Source organism: Kogia breviceps, chromosome 3 (genome assembly GCF_026419965.1).
Source record: "Kogia breviceps isolate mKogBre1 chromosome 3, mKogBre1 haplotype 1, whole genome shotgun sequence".
In the NCBI taxonomy this organism is placed as follows: Eukaryota; Metazoa; Chordata; class Mammalia; order Artiodactyla; family Physeteridae; genus Kogia; species Kogia breviceps.
This window is the reverse complement of record NC_081312.1, coordinates 101,932,658-101,957,772: the sequence shown is the minus strand read 5'-3', so window position 1 is coordinate 101,957,772 and position 25,115 is coordinate 101,932,658. Positions and strand designations below refer to the sequence as shown.

The 25,115-nt window shown below is 50.9% G+C and overlaps 2 protein-coding genes and 1 pseudogene across 9 annotated transcripts in view; 1 reads left to right on the top strand and 2 right to left on the bottom strand.

Annotated features, from left to right (window-relative positions):
* The window catches only part of EDC3 (enhancer of mRNA decapping 3), a 56,178-nt gene extending 40,117 nt beyond the window's left edge, over positions 1 to 16,061 (top strand). For 2 of the 4 annotated variants that reach the window (XR_010839717.1, XR_010839718.1), the window contains 4 exons: positions 6,908 to 7,061; positions 10,785 to 11,002; positions 13,490 to 15,151; positions 15,236 to 16,061. Coding sequence is in view for 2 of the 4 variants with exons in the window: in XM_067029354.1 (XP_066885455.1) it covers positions 6,908 to 7,061; positions 10,785 to 11,002; positions 13,490 to 13,824 (707 nt within the window). In the remaining 2 variants the exon portion in view is untranslated. Of the gene's footprint in view, positions 1 to 6,907; positions 7,062 to 10,784; positions 11,003 to 13,489 lie in introns of all 4 variants that reach the window. The other 2 variants (XM_067029354.1, XM_067029355.1) reach the window with 1 other exon arrangement.
* On the bottom strand, positions 4,542 to 5,296 carry LOC131753410 (transcription initiation factor IIA subunit 2 pseudogene; annotated as a pseudogene).
* A 411-nt stretch (positions 16,062 to 16,472) lies between the features above and the next one.
* CLK3 (CDC like kinase 3) overlaps positions 16,473 to 25,115 on the bottom strand; it is a 29,607-nt gene continuing 20,964 nt past the window's right edge. For 2 of the 5 annotated variants that reach the window (XM_067029352.1, XM_059058656.2), the window contains exons 4-13: positions 24,031 to 24,127; positions 23,687 to 23,753; positions 21,256 to 21,372; positions 20,431 to 20,597; positions 19,071 to 19,165; positions 18,850 to 18,979; positions 18,512 to 18,594; positions 17,861 to 17,940; positions 17,579 to 17,669; positions 16,473 to 16,886 (exon numbers count right to left, since the gene is read on the bottom strand). In XM_067029352.1, coding sequence (XP_066885453.1) covers positions 16,710 to 16,886; positions 17,579 to 17,669; positions 17,861 to 17,940; positions 18,512 to 18,594; positions 18,850 to 18,979; positions 19,071 to 19,165; positions 20,431 to 20,597; positions 21,256 to 21,372; positions 23,687 to 23,753; positions 24,031 to 24,127 — 1,104 coding nt within the window. In that variant the 3' untranslated portion in view covers positions 16,473 to 16,709. Of the gene's footprint in view, positions 17,371 to 17,578; positions 17,670 to 17,860; positions 17,941 to 18,511; positions 18,595 to 18,849; positions 18,980 to 19,070; positions 19,166 to 20,430; positions 20,598 to 21,255; positions 21,373 to 23,686; positions 23,754 to 24,030; positions 24,128 to 25,115 lie in introns of all 5 variants that reach the window. The other 3 variants (XM_067029351.1, XM_059058653.2, XM_067029353.1) reach the window with 2 other exon arrangements.

Sequence of the window (25,115 nt, the reverse complement as noted above, 5' to 3'; positions counted from 1 at the left end):
AGCCCTGTCAACTTCATGCTGTATAAAACAACTTGGCTTTTAATGCCTTCTGAAGTCTGGCCCTGCTCACTACTCTAAACTAGCCTTTACGTCGGTCTCTGGGCTCCAAGCAGGGTAGTTTTCATCTGCTCATGTCACACCCTTTCCAGCTTCTGTAGCTTTGTTCATGGTTCCTCTGCCACCTCAAGTGCACTCCCTTTTCTATCATTGTGACTATAATTCTGTCTGTCTTGCGAGGCATGGTTCAGATTGAGGATTTGACACTACCTGTAGCTCCTGGTTTGAAATTCCTATTTTACACTTGAGCTCAGGATAACACAGTTTTTTCTCTCTGATTTTTGCACACATATATTTTTTGTTTCCAGCTAGGTTGTAAGACTGGGAATGTGGTTTGTTTTCATATTCTTTTTATTTATTCTGTTTCCTGCCATTCTCCCCACCACCACCACTGGCTTGATGTATTACTACTCTGCAAACATTTGTTGATCCTATTTGGAGGCACTTTACTCTTTTTTCTCTCCAACTTCTATTGATTGATTGACTGATTGATTGATTGATGGCTGTGTCAGGTCTTCGTTTCTGTGCAAGGGCTTTCTCTAGTTGTGGCAAGTGGGGGCCAGTCTTCATCGCAGTGCGCGGGCCTCTCACTATCGTGGCCTCTCTTGTTGCGGAGCACAGGCTCCAGACACTCAGGCTTGGTAGTTGTGGCTCATGGGCCTACTTGCTCCACGGCATGTGGGATCTTCTCAGACCAGGGCTCGAACCCATGTCCCCTGCATTAGCAGGCAGATTTTCAACCACAGCGCCAGCAGGGAAGCCCCTCTCCAACTTTTTATATTGAAAAAAATTTCAAACTTTCAGAAAAGGTGCTAGAATAGTATAATGAACAACCATATGGCCTTCATTTAGATTCACTAGTTAACATTTTGCTTACTTTATATAAATGCACACACACACAACCCTGAACAATTTGAGATTTAGTTGCACTCGTTACGTTTCACCCCTAAATACTTCCATATGTATTCAGTAGGATGTTGCTCTCTACAGCCACACTACAAGATTGCTCTCAGGAAATTTAAAATTAATACAAAAGTATTATCTAATTCCATATGCAGAGCTTTCCAGTTGTCCCAATCATGTCCCAAAATACAATCATGTTATAGTTGTATTTTTTTTTAACTCATTTATTTTTTGGCTGCGTTGGGTCTTCATTGCTGTGCGCAGGCTTTCTCTAGTTGCGGCGAGCGGGGGCTACTCTTTGTTGCAGTGCGCAGGCTTCTCATTGCAGTGGCTTCTCTTGTTGCAGAGCACGGGCTCTAGGTGCACGGGCTTCAGTAATTGTGGCACGCAGACTCAATAGTTGTGGCTCACGGGCTCTGGAGTGCAGGCTCGGTAGTTGTGGCGCATGGGCTTAGTTGCTCCGCAGCATGTGGGATCTTCCTGGATCAGGGCTCAAACCCATGTCCCCTGCATTGGCAGGTGGATTCTTAACCACTGCACCACTAGGGAAGTCCCTATAGTTGTATTTTTAATCAACCATTGCATATTACATATAGTTGTCAGATCTCTTTCATTTCCTTTAATCAGGACAGTTCCCACAACTTTTGGTGTCTTTTGTGATATTGACATTTGTGAAGAGTCTAGGCCAGTTGATTTGCAGAATAACCATTGGTTTTGATTTATTGATTGTTTTCTTTTGATGTGATTCATTTTAAACCTTTTTTCCAGGATTTTGGTGGGACTCTGTCTTTCTTGGAGCATTACATCTTATAGTACACAACATCAGTTTGTCCCATCACTGAGGCTAGTTTGATCACTTGGTAAGGTGTTGTCCAACAGATTTCTTCCTTGTAAAGATACTTTTCCCCTTTGAAATTAGTGAGAAATCTTGTCAGGAAGTCCTTTACCTCTTGAGTCCAAAGCTTGTTCCAGTAGAGCTTTAACCTGAGGGAGTGAGGTCCATTGTGGATAGGAGGGTGTTCTAGTTGTTAACGGGGGAAGGAAGAAGTGGGGAAAGACTCTTGCCTTTGGTTACAGCTGGACTCTTACCCAGCTGCAGAGAGGAAGGCCCTGAGGCTGTTATACAGGTTTCCTTCACATTCATTCATTAATTTAACACATACTTATGTAGCCCCTCCACTAGGCATTGTGCGCTGAAGGCACAGTGGAGAGGAAGGGGATACAGCAGTGAACAAGACAGACACAGTTACTGCCCTCAGGGAGCTTACAGTTTAGCGAAGTAGATAGTCCAGAAGGAAAAAAGTTATTTACAAATTGTATTAAGTACAGTGAAGCAGGTAGGCAGCATGCTGAGACTGAGGGATATTTAAATTGAGACCTGAAGAATGAGGAACCTGCCATGTGTGGTGTCAGGGAGCATTGGAAGAGAGAAGAGAGTGCCGGAAGAGGGAAAGCATGTGAGGGGACATGCTTCCTGAGGCTGGGAGGAACCTGGAGTACTGAGTAACCAGAAAGCAGCCCCGATGCCCAGAGCGTGGTGCAGGTTGAGGCCTGAGGTAAAGGGGCTGAAGTACACAGGGGGGGACCAGATCACGGGATGCCTTCCCAGTAAAGAGTACTAGGAGTATTTACGTTTCTCGTAACAAATTCTTCTTTCAAAGGTATGCTTGACACCAAATTGCGTTTTGTGGCAGCCTTAATATAAGTCTACAGGGGCTATCTGTACAGTGGGTCTAAAGGTATGAGTTTACCAGTTGTTTTATACTCCAAAAAAGAACTCGTCTGATATCGCCACCCAGTTGTGTGACCACCACAGAATGGAATCAGAATTCATAGTCCTGGAGAAATCCCCATGCCCAGTAATGGGCTGTGCTCCTCATTGATAAGACATAGGATACACACAGCCTTGCCAACTAAAAGTCCATGCCAGTGTGAGGACTGAGTTTGGATTTGAGATGACACTTTGTTGTGGGAGCCCTGTTACACAACAGAAAGGCTGGGAGGTATGAAGGACAGACAGGGAGGGAATGTACATGCAGAGGCTGCGGGGGAAGGCTTGGACGTGGTGCTAGAAGGTGTCTTGAGGGTGGGGAAGTGCGATGGAGGGTGTGAGGACATGCATATGTGTCCGTAAGGGAGGGAAAGGCCCCAAATAGTATGTACTGGAAGGAGCAGTGCGGAAGTGACAAAGACATGAAGAAGGGGCAGTACACATGGTGCTGGGCCACGAGGCTCCGTGGCCCTGCTTCAGGCTGTGGAATGAGCTGTGCGGGGAGGAGGCATCTTCTCTCCTGGCCTGTACTGGGTGTGCTTAAGCCGTTTTCCTTGATATCCTAAGATTAATCAGATCCTAAGAAGTGCTCTGCTTGTCACGAACTGGCTGTAATTATATCTCTCTCTTGTTTCACTGACAGCTCTAAAGTACATAGTAATATTAAGAGAACCCCTACCAACTAATTTTATTGCCTTGGTTCTCAAACAATAAAGATCCACCTTCCAACCGAAACATAATTGGGCTTGGCCCATGTTCAGGCTTTGGCGATGTTATTGTTTGCAGTTTACACGCTATGTTCTTGGTTCCCTTCCTTTGGAGTTCATGTTATTCCCTCTGCCTGTTTCTGATAAGCCAGCCTGACTGGTTGGACTGTGTGTGTAAATGTTGAAAAGGAACATTTTGTGGTGCTAGCGTGTTCCTTTCAGAGATACAGAGTAGAATACAGTGAAGTCCTAGACCCTACGACCGGCAGACTAAGCAGAAAGGATTCCTGGCCATATCTTTCCCTAGGCTACAAAACTTGCCAGTTCCTCAACAGGACCCCTTCCCTGCAGCACAAATCAGTGAGATGTAACAGACACACAGTTTCCAGCTGCAGCATTCAGCCAGCCAGGGTGGAGTAAACTCTCCTCCGCCTGTGCCATGAGTTTTGTACCCCAAAGACTGAGGAGAAAGGTAGCAGAAAACACTCAGCCTGCCCCCAGAGAGCCCTCAGAACCGGAGAGGGGGTGCCTGTACGCACAGTACAGGACCTAGTCCCAGAAAGAAAGTTTGATTAGTGGGTGGCAGGCCCAAGACTCACTGCCCTGACCTGTTTCAAATTCACCAGGAAGGGAATATTTAGGTGAAGAAATGCACAGACTTGAGGGAAAGCTCTCCCTTGCGTGACTCTGCAGGAGAAGGGGGTGTTTGAAGTAGGCAGGTGCATGACTTGTCTGACAGGTTTAGGGTTGTTAGTGGCTTAGAACTCCTGAGAATTCATTCAGCTTTTTCACACTATTATCAGTGGTTCCTAATTAGTTCTGATAACATGTGCATGTCTGGAGCAGGCCATAAGAAATGGCTCTTTTAATCAGCGGCTGACTTGCAAGGTCAGGCTACAGCCTCCAGCATCGGCAACCGGGATATCAATGACTGACATTTCACAAAGGGTGAGGGGAGAGGCGAAGCTCACTGTCTCTGCCCCAGGCAGGAGTAGGACTCATACAGGTGGACGGGGTCAATTAACCGACAGGATAGTGTGAATTTTGACATGGAGATGGTTTTTTTTTTTTTTTTTTTTAATTTTCAATTTATTATGGTCTTAGGAAGGCCACGTTTGATTTGTCATTTAAAAAAAGGTCTGTTTCTTCATGCTGTATAATAAGGTACTGTAACAAGGTACAGAATTATAAGCTTCTTTCTACTGGAATTCTGATAGGATGGCACAGTGTAGTCGTTTCTGCAATGCTAGAATAAATTTTAAAAAAGTCTCTTCTATGCGTCTCTTCAAAAAGCGATGAACAATAACAGGATGGCATTAAAAAGCCATTTTTTTCCTATTCATTCTGTAGTATTGGAGCCAGTATTTTTACCATTACAGGCTACAATTTTCACTTTATCCACTTTAATAAGTTCTGTCACCTCTCTGAATTCAACATCATTCAATACAAAAGTCCACACATTATCGCAGAATCTGTATGTATTTAGAGAGCCCCTGAAGTTGACTCTGTTCCTGACCCTCTGTGCCAACGCTGAATTTATAGCCTTATCAAACTGAAGTAGAACTTGAAGGGCAAGTTGGGGGGTAATCTGTTGAGACTGTATAAGCTCATCGAGGCTCTCCTGAAGACTGTTTCCCAAAGTGGTATTTCTGTACAACTGATATGCCATGGCTTAGGAGGGAGAAATTCTTTTTTTACTCAGGCTTGCATTGATATCCTGCTGGTATTGGAGGGTCTCCTGTAGAGGCGGGGAGCAGCTGTGGCTCACAAGTACCTGTGGAAAAGGCGCTTCTCGCCTCGGAGCCGACAGAAGTGGGTAGGCCAGGAACCCAGCAGGAGGTGCCTACTTCCCCGGAGTACCTCTGGAGATGGTTTTTATTTTATTATTACATTAAGTTATTATTATTTTGCCTTCCCTTGAGAGGATACAGACATGGGTGCTTTAAGTTCAGTCTTTATGCCTGGATTTCTGTTGTTAAAATGTACAGCCACAGCCTAATTCTGTGTGGTTTTATTTTAAGAATCCATGTAGGCAAGATTGGATATCTGATAGAACCTCAAGAAATTTCTCCCGAAAGGATCAGTGAGGAAGAAAAGTTTTTCTATACAGGGCTCTGGAACCAACAGGATGATGATACACTTTCTGAAAACTTCTGCCTTAGAGTTAAGTAAGCCACACTAGAAATAGCAGTAGGTTTGCATCATTTATACGTTTGAATACCTGATGAGAACTTGCCTCTATTGGTAAATATCTACAGCTGGGACAGTATAACTGAGGTGGGGGCTGAGGAGGTAAGAGGCTTATTTCCCTGCTTTGACGAGTTTACAGTGCAGTATAGATGAAGACACAGGATCTAAAAAGGCATGTGATCCATCCAGACAAAACTAATTACATGCAATCCCACGATGACTTGCTGATTGGAATCTGTGTTTCTTGGTCTGCCAGTGAGGCCAAATGGGGCTGTTTGGCAGAGGGTTTGCTCCCTTGGGGCCAGCCCAGTGGCTTTAGCCTTTGTAAGATGGCATTCGTTGTCAAGGCAAAAGATCACAATTTTTGACTTCCCTGTTTCTTTCCTGTCCTGGTTTTCTGGGCCCCGAAATGGCACCTTGCTACTGATACGTATAATACTATGGACTCCTTCAAGTGTACCCAGCTGCTGCAGACTTTGACCTTGTAAAACCAGGTATCAATACTTTTCATGGTGTACTTTCAATGACTGTGATTCTCCCTAACCTTTATAGAGTTCTGTTTGTTTATGGTGAGTAGAAGATTCTTCTGAGTAGCTTAAAGCAAGCCATGGGTTACTTTCCATGTACTCTTTCCCTGTGGTAAGAGTATTGGGTTACAGTCACCCCAAATAGGGAGAAAATGACAAAATTATTTAAGGAAACAAGTTCCTAGTTGAATTTCTTCAGCCAAAAGGAAGGGCTAAGTAGAGGACAGTAGGAGGAAGAAGATGTGGGAGCAGATGGGATGAACAAGTCATCCTGCCTTGAAATTGAACAGCAGGGACCAAGAGGGTCAGGGGGGTTAGCTAGTGTCTGTTCCACTCTGGGGAAGGAAGGATAAGGGGTCTGCTTGTGAGGAAAACCTCACTGCCAGGAATGGCATTTCCCGCACTTTGAGAAAAGCATGTTTTCTTCTAATGTGGTTGATAGACTGCAGCCTTTTCTTGATAGTACCAAGTACATCTTCATGGATTTGGCCTTTGTGGTCTAAAGCTACACTTCTAAGAGAGTTTAAGTTCATCCCTGCTCTGTGGTAACCTGAACGGGTTGTTGCTCAGTTCTCCATGCACTGCTTGAGCTCTGTGGAGAGCTGCATAGCATGCCTAAGTCCCAGATCAGGCAGATGGGCTGGGGAGGGTCAGTCTTAAAGTCTTGGCTTTCACAGATCAACTACACCCATTTGTGGAGCTGGTTTCCTGTCATCACTTTCCCTTTTTCCTCACCTCCTTTCAAACTGCAGACTCTGGCCTGGTTGTCCCAAGTATTTCCTATGAGCTGCATAAAAAGCTGTTGTCTGTGGCTGAGAAGCATGGCTTGACTCTGGAGCGGAGACTGGAGATGACAGGCGTGTGTGCCAGTCAGATGGCACTGACCCTCCTCGGAGGGCCCAACAGGTAAATGCCTCCAGATCGGCGGGGGCTGAGTATGGGGTGACGCTGCTCTGCCTCAGCACCAGCACAGTGCGTCACACACAGAGCTCATCAGACCGTTGCTGCTCCTCTAACGTGAGTACCTCTGTGAAGTCACTTTCCTGGATGCTACAAGGTTTTTGTTTGCCTCTCTCACCCTTGTCCTGGAAGTCCTCATTCTTCTCCCAGCAAACCACCCTTTGATCCTTCCTTCGTGGTAACAGCTGACTCTCAGACTCCTGCTGATTACCAGAGGCTTGCTTTCTAAGAACCTTCAGAGACCCAGCCTTTGGAACTCACCATTCACTCAGAGGGCTAGGATAAAAATCAATCCTGAGTTCCATACCTGAGAACTTCTAGAATAACCCTGACAACTGGGTATAAGAGCTAGACTTTGGTACCTTTCCACTTGCCCTTTAGGCTGCTAGATCAGGGGCAGTGCTTAGTTTTGTGGATGTTTACTGATACCATGTAGCAGACCTTGTGCTAGGGCTAGGGATACAAAGAATAAGAAAATACTGCTCCTGTCCTCCAGTAGCCTAGTGAGGTCTCCAGAAAGTCCAGTGCTGTGGTAGAGGAAACAGAAGACTCTCCAGGAAGCCACTTTTCTACTCCAGGCTGGAGAAGACGCACACCCTTCCTAGAGCAGTGGCATCCAAACTTGAGTCCTACAGAGCAAGGGGGAGTTCACAGCGGCGAGCAGGAAGGGGGGAAAAGTAAAAAGTGTGTGCCGAGGGCAGAAAGGATCTGGAGACTGTGGATCCATAAGTCATTTTGTGTGGCTGGAAAATAGGGCTTTGGTACAGCTGAGAGATAGAGATAGAAAGATAGGGAGCTGCTGAAGGGATTTCAATAGTGCTGTAACATGGTTAGTCTTATGTTTTAAAAAGGCGACTTTGGCCAAGTAGATTAATGGAGGCAAGACGGGCCATGAGACCAGTTAGAAAACTGAGCCAGGGGCTAGGTGATGGTGGCCCCAAGCAGGGAAGTAGGGATCAAAGAAGTGAAGTGGGTGGATGAGGGAATTTTTAAAGGTAAAATCAGCAGGGCAGGGTATTGAATGGATATGGAAGGTGATAGAAAGTGAAGTGTCAGTGATCACTGAACTTAAAGCGTTCTAGCATGGACATCTGGTTGGATAGTGATAGCATTCACTGTGATAAGGAACGTGGGAAGAGGAGCAGGTTTGGGAGAGATGGTGGATTTTGTTTTGGATATGTTGGGTTTAGGAGTGTGAGACATCCAGATAAACCATTGGCAATCTGGATCTGAAGTTTAGAAAACGGTCTGAGCAGAAGATTAACATGTGGAAGTCATCATCTTGTACATGATATAAGAATAGGCAAGCTCCTCTAAGGAGAGGGTGTAAAGGGAGGAAAGGGCCTAGGGTGGAATTCTGGGGAACATCAGCATTAAAGCAGAGTTAAGAGATGAGGAACCTTCCAAACTAGCTAAGAAAGTTTAAAGCCAGAGAGGTAAGAGAACCAAGAGGGTAGTGTTTATGAACCAAAGGAATGGTGTTTGTGGACTAAAGGGATGGTCAGCAATGGCGATGCTGAGAGAGCAAGCACAATTAGAGTTGACAGGTATCTGCTGGATTTGTCAGTACAGTGGAGGACTTTGGTAGCCTTGTGGGAGAGTGGTGTCTAAAGTGATCCACGCTGGCTGTGAGATTTCCCCTCCTGGCTTCTCCACTCCCCTCACCGTATAGCATTGTGTTCATTCCTCCTTGTCCCTTGATTTAGGCCTGTTTCCCAACCTGGATCCCTGGCCTCTCCTCTGCCAGGAAAGAGCCAGTGGAGACCCCAGAGGAGGAAGTAGTGCAAGCTGCTCTCTGAAGGAGTATCCTGCCCTTGGGTCTGATGACCGTTGAACTTTCTCCCAGAGCGGCCATTGGGGCAACTTGAGGAATAACCTCTTCCTGGGAGTATTTGAGGCCATTAAGTGGCTTCCCAGAAATAACAGTTTGGGGGCAGGATCTGAATGTCCTCCCCAAGTCACATTCCTCTAGTCAGCTTCTTGGAGTTGGCTGTCCTTGTGCCTGTCTATTCTTTCAGTGTCTGAACTCTCAGAAGGGCCATCTCCTGTCATTTGCAGCTGTTACTGGTTTTCCTTTGAGAAAGATACCACGGTAATTAGTTTCGTGTATGTCAAGTACCATGCATTTTTTCACTGTGCTTTCACAACAGCATTTAATTTGATCCTCATAGCTTCACCTCGAAGGTAAATAGTAACCCGGGTTTTAAGATGAGCAAAGCTAAGGCTCAGAGAGCAGAAAGACTTGGCCCATGTGATATTGCTGGTTCACGGTGGAGCCAGGTCTCCAGTGCCTATACTCTGACCCTGCCATTGGGTATGTGAGTGCCATGCTCCGTTTTGAGTCCTCTGATGGGGATGCCCCTGTGAGAGGGAGAGTCCATTTAGGGAACAGATACGGGTGAGTCAGATGCCAGAACTCCTCAGTTCTGCGGAGAAGGGAGAAGTACTTCTGTCTGCGTGAAGGGAGAAGTACTCGTCATATTTCCGTAAGATGCAAACAGGGTGAGGGAAATGAATGACTCGGTGTATATGTAAAGTACATTACCAGATTCCCCCAAATTTATTTGGAGAGTAGGGGTTTCCTCTTTGGCTTGACAACATCTGTCTTCCTCTCTTTGGGGAAAAACAGTAAGTGACTGTCACTGCTCCGCCCCTAAGCAGGGCCCTAAGCCTCTTTCTTGCTGTTCATCTCCCCTTCCCTTCCTGCCCTGGGGGCAGACTGAGTCGGGCACAGCTCTAGGGCTAATCCTCTAAACCTCATTACTTGTGGCTTCTCTGAGACCAGAGAGGTCTCAGCTTTGAACGGCAGGAAGCTGGAAGTGACTTCATCAGGAAGTGGGTGTCCAAGGCAGCTAATAGCCTAGGAGGGCGGCAAGCCCCTAGCCTGCCTGCTGCCTCCTCTGTGACCAGTAGTGTAACAGTGCCAGCATCGATTGAGTACTTTGTGTGTCGGTTCCTGTTACAAGTGCTTTACATCCATTCATCCACCCAGCGTCCTGTGAAATAGGTACTATTAGTATCTACACCATTGCTCTTATTAGCTTACTGGCAGCTCAGTAAAGAGAACTTGGACTGGCAACTGATTGAGGATGATTAAAACTACCCTCTTTGGTACTTGCTGTGAGTGTCTTAGGAGTTGAGCCAGAGTAATCTTAAAAGGGCTGGGTCAGAGTTTCACAAGTGAAGGGGTTTCTGGGCAGGGGAAGTAGTTTGAGCAGAAGCAAGAAAGAACTTTACATGTGCAGCAGAGAATGATGAGAGACCAGTGTTCCTGCAGTGGAGCAGGCATGTTGGGGAAGAAGAGCAAAGAAGGCTGCAGAGGTAGAAAAGCCTCTTTGCTAAGAAGAGTTTGGACCTAATAGGTCATACGGTGAGAACAGTAGGTGTTCTTGGTTAGAAAGCAATGTTCTGGCAAACAGTGTTATATGGAACAAGATCTGGGTGAACTACCTAATGAGAGGACCCAGCAGATGATGTGACACCAGGATGTGGGACAGTGGGAGTGCCACCCTGTAAACCTGGCCTTTAGTGGATTTGTCCATCCCCCTCTGGAACCTGGGACTAGCGAGAACTCTGAGAGCAGTAAGTGCCGAGAGGCACTTGCCTGGTATGTGATGCAAGGGATTGGCAAGTCTGCAGCTGATAATGCTTCTTTGCCTTCTGTTCCAGGTTGAATCCCAAAAATGTTCACCAGAGGCCTACGGTGGCCCTGCTATGTGGGCCCCATGTGAAGGGGGCTCAGGGTATCAGCTGTGGGAGGCACCTAGCCAACCATGATGTCCAGGTCATCCTCTTCCTGCCCAACTTCGTGAAGATGCTGGAATCCATTACCAACGAACTGTCTCTCTTCAGCAAGACCCAGGGCCAACAAGTGTCTAGCCTCAAAGGTGAGCACTTGCACAGAGCTGGGCTGAGGCCCTCTCCGTCCTCGGTGCTTTCATTGGTCTGGCAGTGCCGCCCAGTGGTGACAGGTGGAAAAGCACCACAAGGGTAGAGTGCTTTGCCCGTAAGTAGTCTTAGTGTCTAAGGGAAATAAATACCTTTGGTGTCGATTTGCCTACTTCCTATCCCTTTCACCCTCCTCCTTCTCCCACTACTCAGATGGAGAGGTGGGGACCTATTTATTCATTTCACAGGTATTTACAGAACGGGCACTGTTTTTGACACTTGGGGATATGGCGATAGATTTTTTTTCTAAAAAAATATTTATTTATTTGATTGCATTGGGTCTTAGTTGTGGCAGGCGGGCTCCTTAGTTGCAGCTCAGGGGTTCCTTAGTTGCAGCTTGCTGGCTCATTAGTTGTGGTATGCGAACTCTTAGTTGCAGCATGCACGTGGGATCTAGTTCCCAGACCAGGGATCAAACCCAGGTCCCCTGCATTAGGAGTGTGGAGTCTTAACCACCGTGCCACCAGGGAAGTACCAGATTTTTTTTCTTAATCCATGCTTCCGTGGAGCTTACATTCTGGTTGGGACAGATGACAAGTAATACCTCTTTCAGGTCACATGGCAGTAAGTGTTATGGAGACAAATAAAGGGAAGGAAGACAGAGAATGTTGGAGGGTTGGGTGGAGGGTAGCAGACTTAGACATTTCAGGGTCCAGTCATAAAGGGCCTGTGGATCACTGTGAGGGTTTGAAATTTTACTCTGGGTGAGATGGAGAGTCACTGGAGGAATTAGTAGAAGAAAGATATAATCCAGCTTGGTTTCCAAATGATCATTGTGGCTGTTGTTTGAGAGCAGACTGTAGGCTTACAAAGAGTTATTAAAGCTATTGTGATAATTGGAGAGAGAAATGTTGATGGCTAAGACTGTGGAAGTGATGAAAGGTGGTTAGTTTCTGAGGCAATATTGAAAAGAGTTTACAGATTGGATGTAAGGGACGAGAGAAAGAGAAGGGTTAAGAATGACTCCAAGGTTTTTGGCCTGAGTAACTGGAAGGATGGAGGTCCTATCACAGATGGGAAGAGCTGGGGGGAGGTTTGGGGAAGAAGAGCAGAAGCTCAGTTAGAGATGCCTGTTGGATATGCAGGTGGAAATGCTGATTGATAGAGAAGAGTCTGGAGTTAAGGAATCTGGTCTGGAGTTACAAGTGTGGGGGTGGTATTTAAAGCCATAATGAGCCTGGATAAGATATCTCCTAGGAAGAGAGATTAGATAGAGAAGTTGTTAGACTGAGTTCTTTGTATAGAAGTCAGGGACTTGAGAGACCAGCTAAGGAGACAGGGAAAGAGTGGTCAGTGAAGGAGAAGGAAAACCCGGAAGGCCTCATACCTGAAAGGCAAGTAAAGAAAGAAGGGTGTGTTCAGCTATGTTAGCAAGCCATTCTAGGTTTCGTTACTCTCAGGCCAGGCTCTTCTTGTGGGCATGTGGAAGATAAGATGCCGCTCCCACTCTTGAGGGCCTCAGGGCCCACAGGGACACCACCACCTCCATCCGTAGTGGCCTGTTCTGAGTAAGGAAGCCTTCAGTCTCTAATTGAGATAGGTCATTACTTAAGGCTGAGACCTGGGGAGGGGTTCTCGTATGTGGGTTCCCCCCTTGAGTTCTGTAACATGATGCCCTTTTCCAGGCAGTTGGTTCTTCCTCTAGCTGCCCACAAGCCTTTCTATCCCAGCTGCCCCAGGAGGCAAGTCGGAGGATGTGAGCATCAGTTTGGTTTGATTTCCACTAGTCTCAGTTTAACCTCTTGGGCTGGTCAAGACTTACATACTTGTTGAGACTTCTGTTCTTATACTGTCCCAGAGGCCTGGTTAGAGCAGAGAAGCCTTTTAAAACACCTGAGAGAAGTGATAGATTCCACCCCCGTTCTTAAGGTTGGGCTGCAAAGAGGACTTATTTCCATGATAATGAGAGGGGCCATCAAGACCAGGCAGTCTGGAGCAGGCCAGCCTGGTGTAGAATGAGCATGCTCTTGCCTGCTCACACTTCTTGGGCCAGACAGCAAATGGCAGTCAGCCCATTTCTCCTGAGCCCTAGGCACGGTCTGGTCTCCCTGTGAGGGCTGACATGGCAGTAGAGCCTACCTTCCCAGAGCTTATAATTTACCAGGAAGTTAGTCAGATATGCGGAGGAGGCAAGGGCCTTGTGTCCTGAGAAGCTCTGCACACCCAGCAGGACAGTGCTTCAGCCTGGGAGCTCCATGAGGACAGTGGTCCATCAGGCTGACACGCCCTTGGTCTCTAGCACCCAGCCTAACCAGGCCTTGGAACTTCCGGGGCCTGAGTACTGACCCAGCGTTGAGAAGGCTGGCCTCTGGAGAGGCATTGGGGTGGTGTCCGAACAAGACACTCTTAGGGGCCACCATGGTTCTAGTCCCAGCCCGGGCTGCTATTTTATAGGGGTTTTCAGATGGCACTCTTTCCACCTACAGATCTGCCCACCAGCCCTGTGGACCTGGTGATCAACTGCCTGGATTGTCCCGAGAATGCCTTCCTGCGGGATCAGCCCTGGTACAAAGCAGCCGTGGCCTGGGCCAACCAGAACCGGGCACCAGTACTCAGCATAGACCCTCCTGTGCATGAAGTTGAACAGGGCATCGATGCCAAGTGGTCACTGGCTCTGGGCCTACCTCTGCCTCTGGGGGAGCATGCAGGCCGCGTCTATTTGTGCGACATCGGCATTCCCCAGCAGGTATTCCAGGAGGTGGGCATCAGCTACCACTCGCCCTTTGGCTGCAAATTTGTCATCCCACTGCACTCTGCCTAGAAGGGCTCTCTGGGCAGGCTGGACCCTACAGTCCCCTGCTGCTCCTGACAACGAACGCCTTAAGGATGTGAAGCTTCATGGACCTTGTTTTTTCTCTTTTTGGTTTCTTTCTTTGAGAGAACAGCTCATATTTAAAACGGACCTGTCACCTGCCCTTAGCCAGGGAAAGCTTTCTCACTGGGTGTGTGGGGCGAGTGGCAGGCTCTGTGCACAGTGGCTCCAGGCATCGCTACACTGGGCCCCCTGCGTGATCAGGTGGGGCTTTGTTTACAGACATAGGCAGCTCACAGACTGTGTGTCAGGTTTACAGCCGCTGGGCCTGGGCGAGCGCCTCACGGGGTGGGGCAGCCCTGTTTGGGGCCTGAGCTGGCTCTGGTGCCGAGCTTGTGGCTCTGTCTCCCTTGCTTCCCTCACAACCCCAGCTAAGCGGCCCTTCCTCAGATCACGTAGAACTGGCTGCACTGCAGTTGTCCACTAGAGGGCAGACTTGCAGTCTCCGTTCCGTTGAGGGCTTTGAGGCCTTCCCTCAACCCTGCCACAGGTTGATTTGGGGGCTTTTGACCCTTTCTCTTGAGCTGATCCAAGTTTTATGCTGGGGTTTTCTTTCACTCCATCACTCTGGGAGGCAGGGAAGGGGAATGGCATCAGAATGGTGTTACTGTATTGGGATTTTTTACTGTTTTTCTGTTGTCTTCAGCACAGGTAGTATAAGGTTATGTTACTGTAGAACCACAGTGCCCATCTTGCCAGCAGTGCCCCCCAACCCCACACTCTACAGCTGGGGGCTGAGCCTTTGCCTGGTCTGGGGCCAGACCCCTCAGGGTGCAGCTTTAATGTTCAGTATTGGGGAGGCCCCTGGGGGAGCCTGGTGCTGAGCCAGAAGAGGCTCCCTGGGGCTTCCGTCCTAAGCCACCACTCCCCACCCCTCCTCGCCTGCACACACACCCCCTACGCTCTCCTGCCCCCCTCTGCCGTTCCCCAGAAATGGTCCCCAGCAGCTGTGATCCCAGAGCAGGGCGCACATCCCTCCCATGTGGGCTTTACCCCAGCTTTTATAGTCTGGGCCTTGAACCCTTTATGATTGTTTTCTCTAGATGAGTGGGCTCAGGGCCAGCACCCTGTCTCAAAGATGCCAAAATGAGGCTAGTTCTGGATGAGCTAGTTGGTGGGGCTCAGCCTTAGGAACACACTGCTGCTCAGATCCTAAGGCTTAGACTAAACCCCCAGATGTTCACAGGCCCAGGCCCTGGTGGGGCTCAGCCTTAGGAACACACTGCTGCTCAGATCCTAAGGCTTAGACTAAACCCCCAGATGTTCACAGGCCCAGGCCCTGGTGGGGCTCAGCCTTAGGAACACACTGCTGCTCAGATCCTAAGGCTTAGACTAAACCCCCAGATGTTCACAGGCCCAGGCCCTGAAGCTCCTGAAGGGCCCTTTGCAAAAGGCTTGTGCTTTAAAGCCTTTTTCAGGGCTTCGGGCTTCCTTCTGCTCTGTGCCCACCCACTCTGGTTAAGGGGGTGAATGGAAGGGCTTGCCAGGGATCATGGACACAGGGTAGGCCCTGGTACCATGGGTTTCAGGCGACTTACCACTTTTCTTACAGGAGCATAGCCAGGAGCAGATGAGACAGGGTAGAGAGGGCTGGTCCCTCCTTTCCTCTCATCTTCCCTCAGATGTTAAATTGTCTCCAGCAGCGGAAGGCCAGCGACTGTGAATCCCGTGCTGTGTATCCTTCCTGAGCCTCTGCTCACTCTCAGGGCCAAGAAGCTCCCCAAATGGGGCCCCTCTCTTTAGAGTCAGGGCCATAATCTGAGGAGCAGTGCTGGATTACAGGCATTTCAGTAAGCAACCATTAAACAGGTTCTGGCTGCCTGTTAATGCAGCGAGGTCTCCTAATTGGGTACAGTGAAAAACGAGCTAGAAGAACCCTGGCCCAGAAGACTGTGCTTGCTCCAGTAAGTCACAGTGACCCTGGGGGTGATGGCCTTGTGCTGACAGGCCACTGGGAGTTGGTGCCCAAGCCTCTCCCTGTTCTCTCCCCAGGTGGCACTGGAGCCTCTTCCTGCCCTCAGCCTGGGCCTTCCCCAGTGGTGGTAAAGATAAGCATGATTCCTCTCTCTCCAGCTCTTTTCAGAGGCATCCTGCCCACAGGGAGCCCCCCTCAGGTGGCCAAGACGATCACTCACGCAGCTCTTGGGGAACCAAAAACCAGCAGGAAAATAAAGCTGAATGACGGAGTCCTGTGCTCTGTGGTAAATTGCTCGGTATGCTGCAGTGAAGTACTGCATCCCCAGCCCTAGGAGCCTGCGTCGCTTCTCACACTTCTTTAAAGTTATCGGGCACATAACAGCCTAAAGTCCCAGCCAAAGACAGGGCTGGAAGGACAGGTAAAACGAGTGGGCCATTTCCCTTACATTCCTTGGGGCTGAGAGGTACAAGGGCCTGCAGTCCCCTTTTAGGACTGTTCAGCAGACCTACCACTGCTCTTCTGGGCCCAGAGGGATACCTGAACTTCTGGCTAGCCCTTCTGTGCCTGGCCCAGTTCACACTTAGCTCTCCACAAGCTGAACTGCTAAGAAAGACTTTATTAATAAGGTAGGGAAGGGAGAAGGCAAGGAGCCTGGAGATGGACACACTGGTACCAGGGGTTACAAACAGTAAGAAACACTTTATTATAACTTTACAACATATAAATAGCTTGGGTCAAATCTGTGCTTTCTGGCAGCTGGGCATCAAAGTCTCCTCCCCTGTAAAGCTCCTGCCTTCCTTCACATTGCACTGTTCATTGGGTGGCTCTGGCCCTGGGGCCGGTGGCAGAGCTTGGAGAAAAGGGGCCAGGCAGCCCAGTTCTGCTCTCCATCTCCCAGTGCGGTGGCCTGCGCCTGTCATCTGCTTGGGTTGCGGCTGGTGTGGAAAGACCGCTCCTCAGGGGTCAGACCAGCAAAGAAGGGATGCAGCAGGGCCTCCGCCAATGTGATGCGCTGGGCAGGGTCAAATTCTAACATCCGCCTCATCAGGTCAAACAGCTGCACGTGTTCCGGGGAGTCTTGGAGCATATAACTCTGCTCAGGGACACAAGGTGTCTCAGTGTGATGGCAGGGTCGTGGGAACCCACAGCAGGTCCCCTTGCCTCTGGGAAGCATTGCTGCGTGGCTGAGGAGGCAGGGATGCCTCCCTGGAGGACTACTTCTCCCCTCCTGGACAATGAGCAGCTCTTTTCTTTTTGTGCCTGTAATAATGTTTGCTCTGAACTTGTCAGGCTACTGGTGCTCTGAACTTGTCAGGCTACTGGGTGTCTTGCTGGCTTGGTGCCTCTGCCCCCACGTGCAAAGTTCTGACAGGTGGGTAGAAATCACCTCTGTGGAATTCACTTGTCCAAGCACCAAATGCAGTTGACAGAGGCTTCCTGGCCATGTCTAGGTCTTCCCTACCCCTCACCTCAGTCCTGCCTAGTTCTTCCCAAAATTGAGAGAAGAGGGGGCAGGAAGTAGCACGGTCTCTGACATCTGGCTCTTCTGGTGTTCCCCAATTACATTCACAGCCACCCTGTGGGGAAGGGGTAGAGCTAAGGGTCCCTCTGGGGCAGTTTGCAAGAAGCCCCACTGCCAGCACCCAGCAGCCTTAGGCACAGCCTCCCATAGGGCCGGAACCAGGAGGCAGCCTGTAGCTGCCTGGCCTGTCTCTCTGCTGTGTGTCTGCCCAGTGCCTGGGGTCTCCTTGGCATAAGTTGAGCTGGGGGAAGCCAGAAACTGACCTTAAGAGGTTTGCAGTTCTCCTTCACATACCGGCCGTCAGAGCTGTTCTCATCCCAAACCAGGCCCCCTTTGTAAAAATATTTCTGCTTCCTGAAAACAAAGGACAGGAAAGGTCAAGTCTTAAATGGGAAAGACAGTGGCAGCCTGAGGAGTGGCAGCAAAGCAAGGCAGGGGATCCTGGCCTGACCCAGCAGGAAGGTCTCGGCAACAGGCTTGCCAGGTCACTCCAAGATGGGAAAGGCCCCTAGGCCAGCCCTGCGGGAGCAACCAGAACTCCTTACCTGGTACGGTGGATCATGTGTGATGGGATGGGCCCTAGGATTTTCTCCATCATCACCAAATGCTCTCGGTTTTCGTGGGTCTGTGGAAGGTTAGGGACACAGCAAGCGGGGGTCAGTGCCAGCCTCTGCCCCCTCAGGGTCCCTCAGGGAATAAAGGACAAAAAAGATGGGCAAGTTCCCTTCCTACCCCAGGAGATGCAAACCCACCAATGGAATAGCAGTCCCAGCCTTTCTGACCTGGTGGCAGACTGGGACCAGGGATGAGGCCAGCCTGTTCTCTCAGGGTCACGGTCAGACTCGACTCTTCAGGTGCACTGCATAGCTACACACCTCTTTCTGGCCTACGTTCCTCTCTCTCTCCCCAGAAGGTGCCCTGCCCCGGCCCATCTCCATGCCCTCACTCGATGCGGTGCCCCTTGCCTGGAATGCTCACTCCTCCCACCCCAATCCTCCATCCCTGATGGCTGACCACAAGAGTCTCTGAGTACTCGTTCCAGCTACCCTGACCTCTTCCTTCCCCTGAGCATCTACAACCCTCAGGAGACAATCTCACAACATGCTAACTGGTGGGCAGCGGTCCCACACTAGGCCTCTGCAGCCTGTCAGAGTAGCAGTGCTTAGGGTAGTGGGGTGATGTGGGAGAGGCCTTACCTGGAAGAGTGTGAAGCCCCGGTAGTACTCAAAGAGAATGCAGCCAATGCTCCAGACGTCGCAGGGCTGTGCCCAGCCCAGCTCTGAAAGCCAAGATGGGACAAGCTATGAGATTCAGCCCTGTGCTCCCAGCCTAGAGGTCACAGTGCAGCTACCACACTGCCTGGCAAGGCTCCTGCCCAAAACCCAGTAGAAGTCTCTTTCTTGGTAAGGCCAAGTCAACAGCCATAGTGACTCAGGACACTGGCCTCAGGTGGTGGACAGGCACCTCACTCCCTGTTTATACCCTCCCAACGACTGCCTGCTTTATCAGGGTTGGGAGCTATACACTCACTCACCCAGGATCACCTCAGGCGGGCGATAGTGACGGGTGGCCACAATGGTTGTGTGATGCTCATGGTCAAAGGTAGCACTGCCAAAGTCAGCCACTCGGATGCTGGTGTTCTTCACCGACTTCTCCTCACAGCTCTGAAGGGCAAGGAAGGTGAGCCAGGTCGAGTCTGTCCTGGTGGGTAACGCACCCCTGGAACAGGGCCTCAATCTTTTCCCCCACCAATACCTTGTGCTCATTGTAGAGAGTTTCAAACTCAGAATTCACAAACAGGATGTTCTCTGGCTTCAAGTCTGTGTGGGTCAGTTGATTCTCATGTAGAACTGGGGAAGCAGGAGAGGAGGGAAGCAGACACTGAAAACCTGGGCTTCCTCTCTGGTGCACCGGCCAGCGCTAGGCCACCTCCCTCCTCCAAAGCCAGCCTGCCAGAGCCCCTCACAGCCCCTAACCTCAGCAGTGGGCCAAGGGAGCAGACCGAACGGCCTCTGTACTGGCTTCCCTCTCTAGAGTTCTCTGTGCTTAGGGCCTTGGAAGGTTCTGATTCTTGAGAGGGCAGGGGAGACTTTTTCCATTTATAAAACCTCCCTCCACCTGTCTACAGGGGACCAGGCTTCCTCAACCTGTCTCTCACCAGAGCTGCATCATCAGCCTTGGGGTGGTTCCCTCTCCCCAACACCAGCTACGTAATTTGCAAGGCCCAGGGCAAAATGAAAACGCAGGTCGTCTTATTCAAATGTTAAGAATCTCAAGATGGTAGCAACAGAGTATTAGACCAAGCACAGGGCCCCCTATGAAGCACAACAATGAAGCCAGTCCTGCCTCTCCTCATCCCCAACCCTGAGCGGGAAGAAGTCTGCCTCTTCCCTCCAACTCCTGTCCCACCGATGGTGGTACCCTGCCACTCACCACCTTTCCCATCTGGTACTCAAGACCCTCACAACGGTGTGGCCCATCTCTCCCAACATGGGCCCTCTCTTCACCGGAATGAGTTGCAGCACATGCCAGGCTCTGGGCCGTCGCTGAGTGCTCACCTGGCTTGGAACACTCTCCCCTGTCCTGTCATCTAAGCAGACCCTGTAGTCTAGCTCTAGGTCTATCCACCTCCTCTCCAACGAGCCTTCCCGACCTGTCCCAACCACTGCAAATCCTGCAGTGCTGAGCACAGGCACCACCAGATATGCTCTCAAAGGCTGGCAAACAGATGGGAAATGACGGTGAGACAGAGGGTGTCTATGTTGACAGGACCTGTGGGTGGGACCTGCCTGGTCAGTCTTAGACCTCTTCATCCTATGCAGGAGGGTAGGAAACGGGGTGGTACGGGGCTAATTCTAGAGTGGCTCTTTCCTTTTATTTTTCCCCGAGTGCCTGGGGGCAGAGGCCAGCTCAGGAGGCTCCCTGGAGGGGACTGCAGCCTCTCCATCCTCACAGATTCCTACCTGAAGGCCTTTCAGCCAAAGGGGCCCTGGTGTCTCTGGCCCAGCAGAATAGTTAACGATGTGCTAGAGCGAATGATGGAGAGCAGGACCACCAGGTGACTTTGCTGCAGATATGTGGCTGACCCATGCTCCATCTGAGGGTGGAAACTTACACCTAAGGGCGTGGCAGAGCTGGTAGGCCATGTGCCGGACATGTGGTAGAGGATAAGGCTGGAAGTTATTCTCCTTTAGGAACTCAAAGGTATTCTTGCCCAGGAGCTCAAAGGCGATGCACATGTGACCATGGAAGTTGAACCAGTCAGACATCAAGACGCACAGGCTGGAGGAGAAGGATGGATGGGGCTCAGGGTCTGTGCTGGGGGGGCTGGCTGCCTCACGCCTTCCCCTCAGGTGACGCCAGTCCCCACTCCCTCCTAGGCCGCTGGGTCCCACGCAGGATGCAGATACACATAGAGAAAGAAAATTATGGGCACAATCCCTGCATCTCAGAGAAAGAGGTGGAGTAACACCAGTACACTCCACAGAACAAGCATTGCTTTTTTCCACTCCCTCAGCTGAGCTTCCTGAGATCCTGCAGGGCTCAGCACAGTGGAGGAGGAGAAATGCTCAGTGTCTGTGTGCCAAAGGTGGCTCTCCTTTGGATATCTCTGACTACATGAGAGCCCCAAACAGCTTTGGGTTTGTATCTTGTCTAATGCCCACCACCACCCAATGAAGCCCCCAGTTCACAAACTCAGGGAGGGGAGGCCTGCCTCAGAACACAGAGCTGGTTGTGGTGGAGCCTAGACTGAAATCCAAAGGTTCCTTCCAGCAAGACTCACTCGCCAAACTCCCCTGGCTCTCTCTGGTTGTCGGCAGAAGGCATGGTGCCAACCAGGTGAAAGGGCACTGCTCAGCCCCAATGGGTCCAGGCAGTTGGGGCCGGAGTGGACGCTGCCCCCTAGGAAGCTTCCCTCCCATTCCTTGCCGACACTCACAACTTGTTCTCTTTGTCCTTCTCCTTGATTTTTTTGAGAACATTGATTTCTAGCCGGGCGGCCTCCCGGTACTTGCCCACGTTGCGGATGATCTTCAGGGCAACCTGAGACTTCCCTCTGGACCAGGGAAGGAAGCAGAATTTCTCATGAGAAGCTGTGTGGCCCTTCCCCCACCCGCCGCCCCAACCCAGCAACTCCTGGCAAACACTACTCAGGACTCCAGGAACAGGGCCTGCCCTGAAGACAGCAGATTCTTGATGCCCAGCCTACCCCTCATAACACTAGACCTCTACCCTTATAACAACAAGTTGCTGTTGGCATCCGTGCCAGTCATAGGCTTTTATGATCTCAGCCACTACCAGCTCCCGCGGGGGTGGGCAGTGGACTAGAGCCCTATCCTGCTGACCAGCGCCAGCCCTAGAGCTCACTCAGTAACCCAACCTGTAGGCCAGTCCGTTGATCCTGGCCAGGCGGTCCCACTCAGAACCCTCTGCGGCACCTCCTGACCTTCCAGAGCACATCTACAAGTCTGGGCAAACTGCTCCTCCTAGGATTCCAGGATGGAGTGAGGGCCTGGCAAGAGGGTAAGGGTCCCAGCAGCAGGCTCCTCTCCCTAGGAACCCCAGGGCCGATCCCTTTAGTGTGCTAAAGGGGCCCCTGGCCCCACCTGCCTGCCTACCAGCCATGGCATTTATCAGAGACCACTGACTGCCAGGAACCTTTGTTCAGCGTCCATGAGGATTTTAATAATTCTTGCTCCACATCTCCCACCCTTACCCCCAGCAGCAGCCCTGTAGGCCACTTGCAGAATCTCAGCAGAGACTATCTGCTGAGGTTAGCCTGCTAGGCCCAATGCTGTCGGGAAGGAAAAGCCAGAGTTCAGATGCCCAGTGGGAAACTAGAGTGATAAGTGTTGGCCCACAATGGTGTGGCCTTGAAGCCTCTGAGAAGCTGGCCTTGGTGCCTGAGGAAAGTTTTACAGGCCCCAGGGCAGAGGCATCTTCTCGAAAACACCCTGCTTTTATCTCCCTATCCCATTTTCCCAGATTTTCAGTGCAGGAGAGGACCTCAGAGGAAAAACCACCACTCCAGCCTCCTAGAACAGATCCCTCAAGGGCATTCCGACCCTCGACACAGGGAGCTCGTCACTTCCACACAACTACTGCCAGGCTTGGACGGCCTTTCCTTTTGCTGAGGTGAATTCTGCCTCCTCACAACAAGCCCACTGGCCGACTCCCTCTGGACTCCCTAAAGGTCCCCTAAGCCCTGTGCCTACCCATTAGTGACTTCAAAGGCTCACTTTCCATCTAGCTACTCAGAGTGACACAGCCCAGAGAGCCCCCATGTGGCACAGCTCTCAGATCTGCCACATCTCTCTCTGGTCACTATATAGTCTACATGTCCCTATGCCCACCGGCCCCGGCCCTAATCTCTTGGGCCACACGGGATCTGAGGGGTGTTTAAATGGGAACTGGGCGCCCAGGGAGGCTTCCTCAGTGATAATCACTACCTTAAATTGGGGCCACATGGCTGGCTGGGCTGCTGGGCCTAACTGTCCTTTCCCAGCAACCCTCTGAACCGAGCACAGTGGTACTCGGCTCCTCCATTCAACAGCTGGGGGATACAGTCAGACCCCAAGTGTGTTTCTTCATCTCTAAAATAGTGCAAGTCACATACGGGCAGCACGTGGCTCAAATGAGACAGCAAGGACACAAGCACTTTCTGGTCAAAGCGCCAAACCAAAGAGAGGGCCATTAAGGTGGGAAGGCAGTGGGCTCCCAGGAGGCAGCCTCCCAGCGTAAGGTAGAGGAGGCAAGGCTTCTGGTCTTGAGGAATTGCAAGGGGACAGAAATGTTTTTCACTGTTCAGTCTAGAAGGGAGCAAGGTACCCCGAGGAGCACCCCTACACAAACGGGTGCACCCCTGCCCTACCCTGGCACACTCAAAGGGGCCCAACCCTAGCCACACTGGAGAAGGCAGCAGCCTGCCTGGTGAGAAAGCCCGGGGTCTTCTTCTCTCAGCGGGGGCCTGCACGGCCTCTCAGGCAGACCTCCAGAGGGTGAGGGCTCATGCTTGAGTCGGGCTCAGCAGTACTCTCAACCCCCTGCCAGGCCCAGACCCTAACAGATCACAGGAAGCAGATCCAGACCACGGAGGAGCCAGGGCCTTGCCCTGTTCTGATATCCGAAACCACAGTCCTGGGGAAGTGGGGAAACTGGGGCAGCGCCATTCACTGACCAGCAGTTCTTGGGCAGAGATGCCACATGCCTATGGAATCCCAAGAATTTCTCCCTAATTCAGGGGATCAGCACAACCCCAATATGCACAGGTCAGAACTCTGCTTTGGTGCCACCCTTCAAAAAGAAAGAGGTTAAGCTCTGCCACCACCTTCAAGAACCTCAGGCCAACTCTTCCCAGGAAGATGGCTCACCTGGCATGGTCCAAGCACTCCACCACCTTGCCAAAGGTGCCTTCACCCAGGTTCCCCACGATCTCATCTAGGAGAGAAAAGAAACAGGGCATGAGGATCCGGAGGACAGAGGATCGGCAGCTCCTGCAAGTTCACAGCATTCAAATTCTCAAAAACAAAAAAGGTTTCTCTCTCACTGCTACACTCTTAAAAACGGAAGTTGCTAGCGTCTGTGTCATTCAGGCAATTACTGGTGGCCCCGCTAAGGCGCCACGCGCACTAGAGGCCCCTCCAGGCAGGAGAGGTCTCGTCTAACAAGGGGGGTAGAAAGTAGAGAGGTAAAGTTTTACGAAAGGTGGCTGTACATCGCTCTTGGAGCCAATCGCCGATCCGGCACACCAGGTGGCCCTCCTTGTCATCTTCCACACTCCGGCTGCTGCGCTTACTGCTCTGTTGGCTTCTCTGCATGCACCGCCCCCCGAAACGCCATCCGACCAATCGCATGGTAGGCGGTTCCGATTGACAGATTGAGGTGTCAGTCAAAGGCAGAGGTGGAGACGGTGAGGAGCCGGTGGGTTGGTTGATTGGATTTTCCAGATCCCAGCATTTCATAAGGCACACAGCATATATAACGATAGGGATATTGCAAGGGACACGTCAAGACACAAACTGACTTCAAAAACAGAAAAGTAAAAACAGCTACAGGTATGTAAAGAAAACTCGGACATTATCTAAGAGAAGGGCGCCGCAAGTGCTCAGAAAGACAACCAGCCTCTGCTGCTGAGGGGCTGCTGTGTAGAGAGTCACAGGCCTGACTCCCTCCTCCACTGAGTCTCCCCCTCCCAGGCCCTCCCATGATGGCTTCGGCCAGGGTGAAGACGCAGTGAGAACGGCGCAAGAAGATGGCTGGCCCAGCCTGGGTCCAATCATCCAGAATGGTCAGAGGCCACTCTGGCTGGCTTCAGCTGCAGAAAGCCCAGCCTGTCCTCGCCTGCCTCTGTTCGCCCACGCAGTCCTGCACATGCCCGACAGCTGCCACCTGTCCCTAGACGGCATCCATGGCCAGACTTAATTAACATCACCAGCAGAAACGGCTTTCCGTCAGCAGCCCTCGTGCCACCAGCCTCGAGCAGGGAAGGAGCCCTGGATCCTCTGGGCCAGTCGACTCTCCAAGGCCTACCACCACGATGGCCCACACAGGCCCCAAGCCAGCTCCTGCCCTGGCCCTGGCACCTATGCTACTCACAGGCCAGGCCCAGCCCATCCTGAGCCTCATGACGACAGAGGGCACCAAAAAGAGAAGAAGCAGAGCCACAGACCTGCACTACCATCCCATGGCAGTGTGCAGAGAGGCCACAGGGCCATGCCGGGTGCCCAGTCAACCTCAACCCGTGGCCACTCAAAGAACCACAGGAAAGCTCGGCAGAGAAGACGCCTGGCCCCCCTCCAC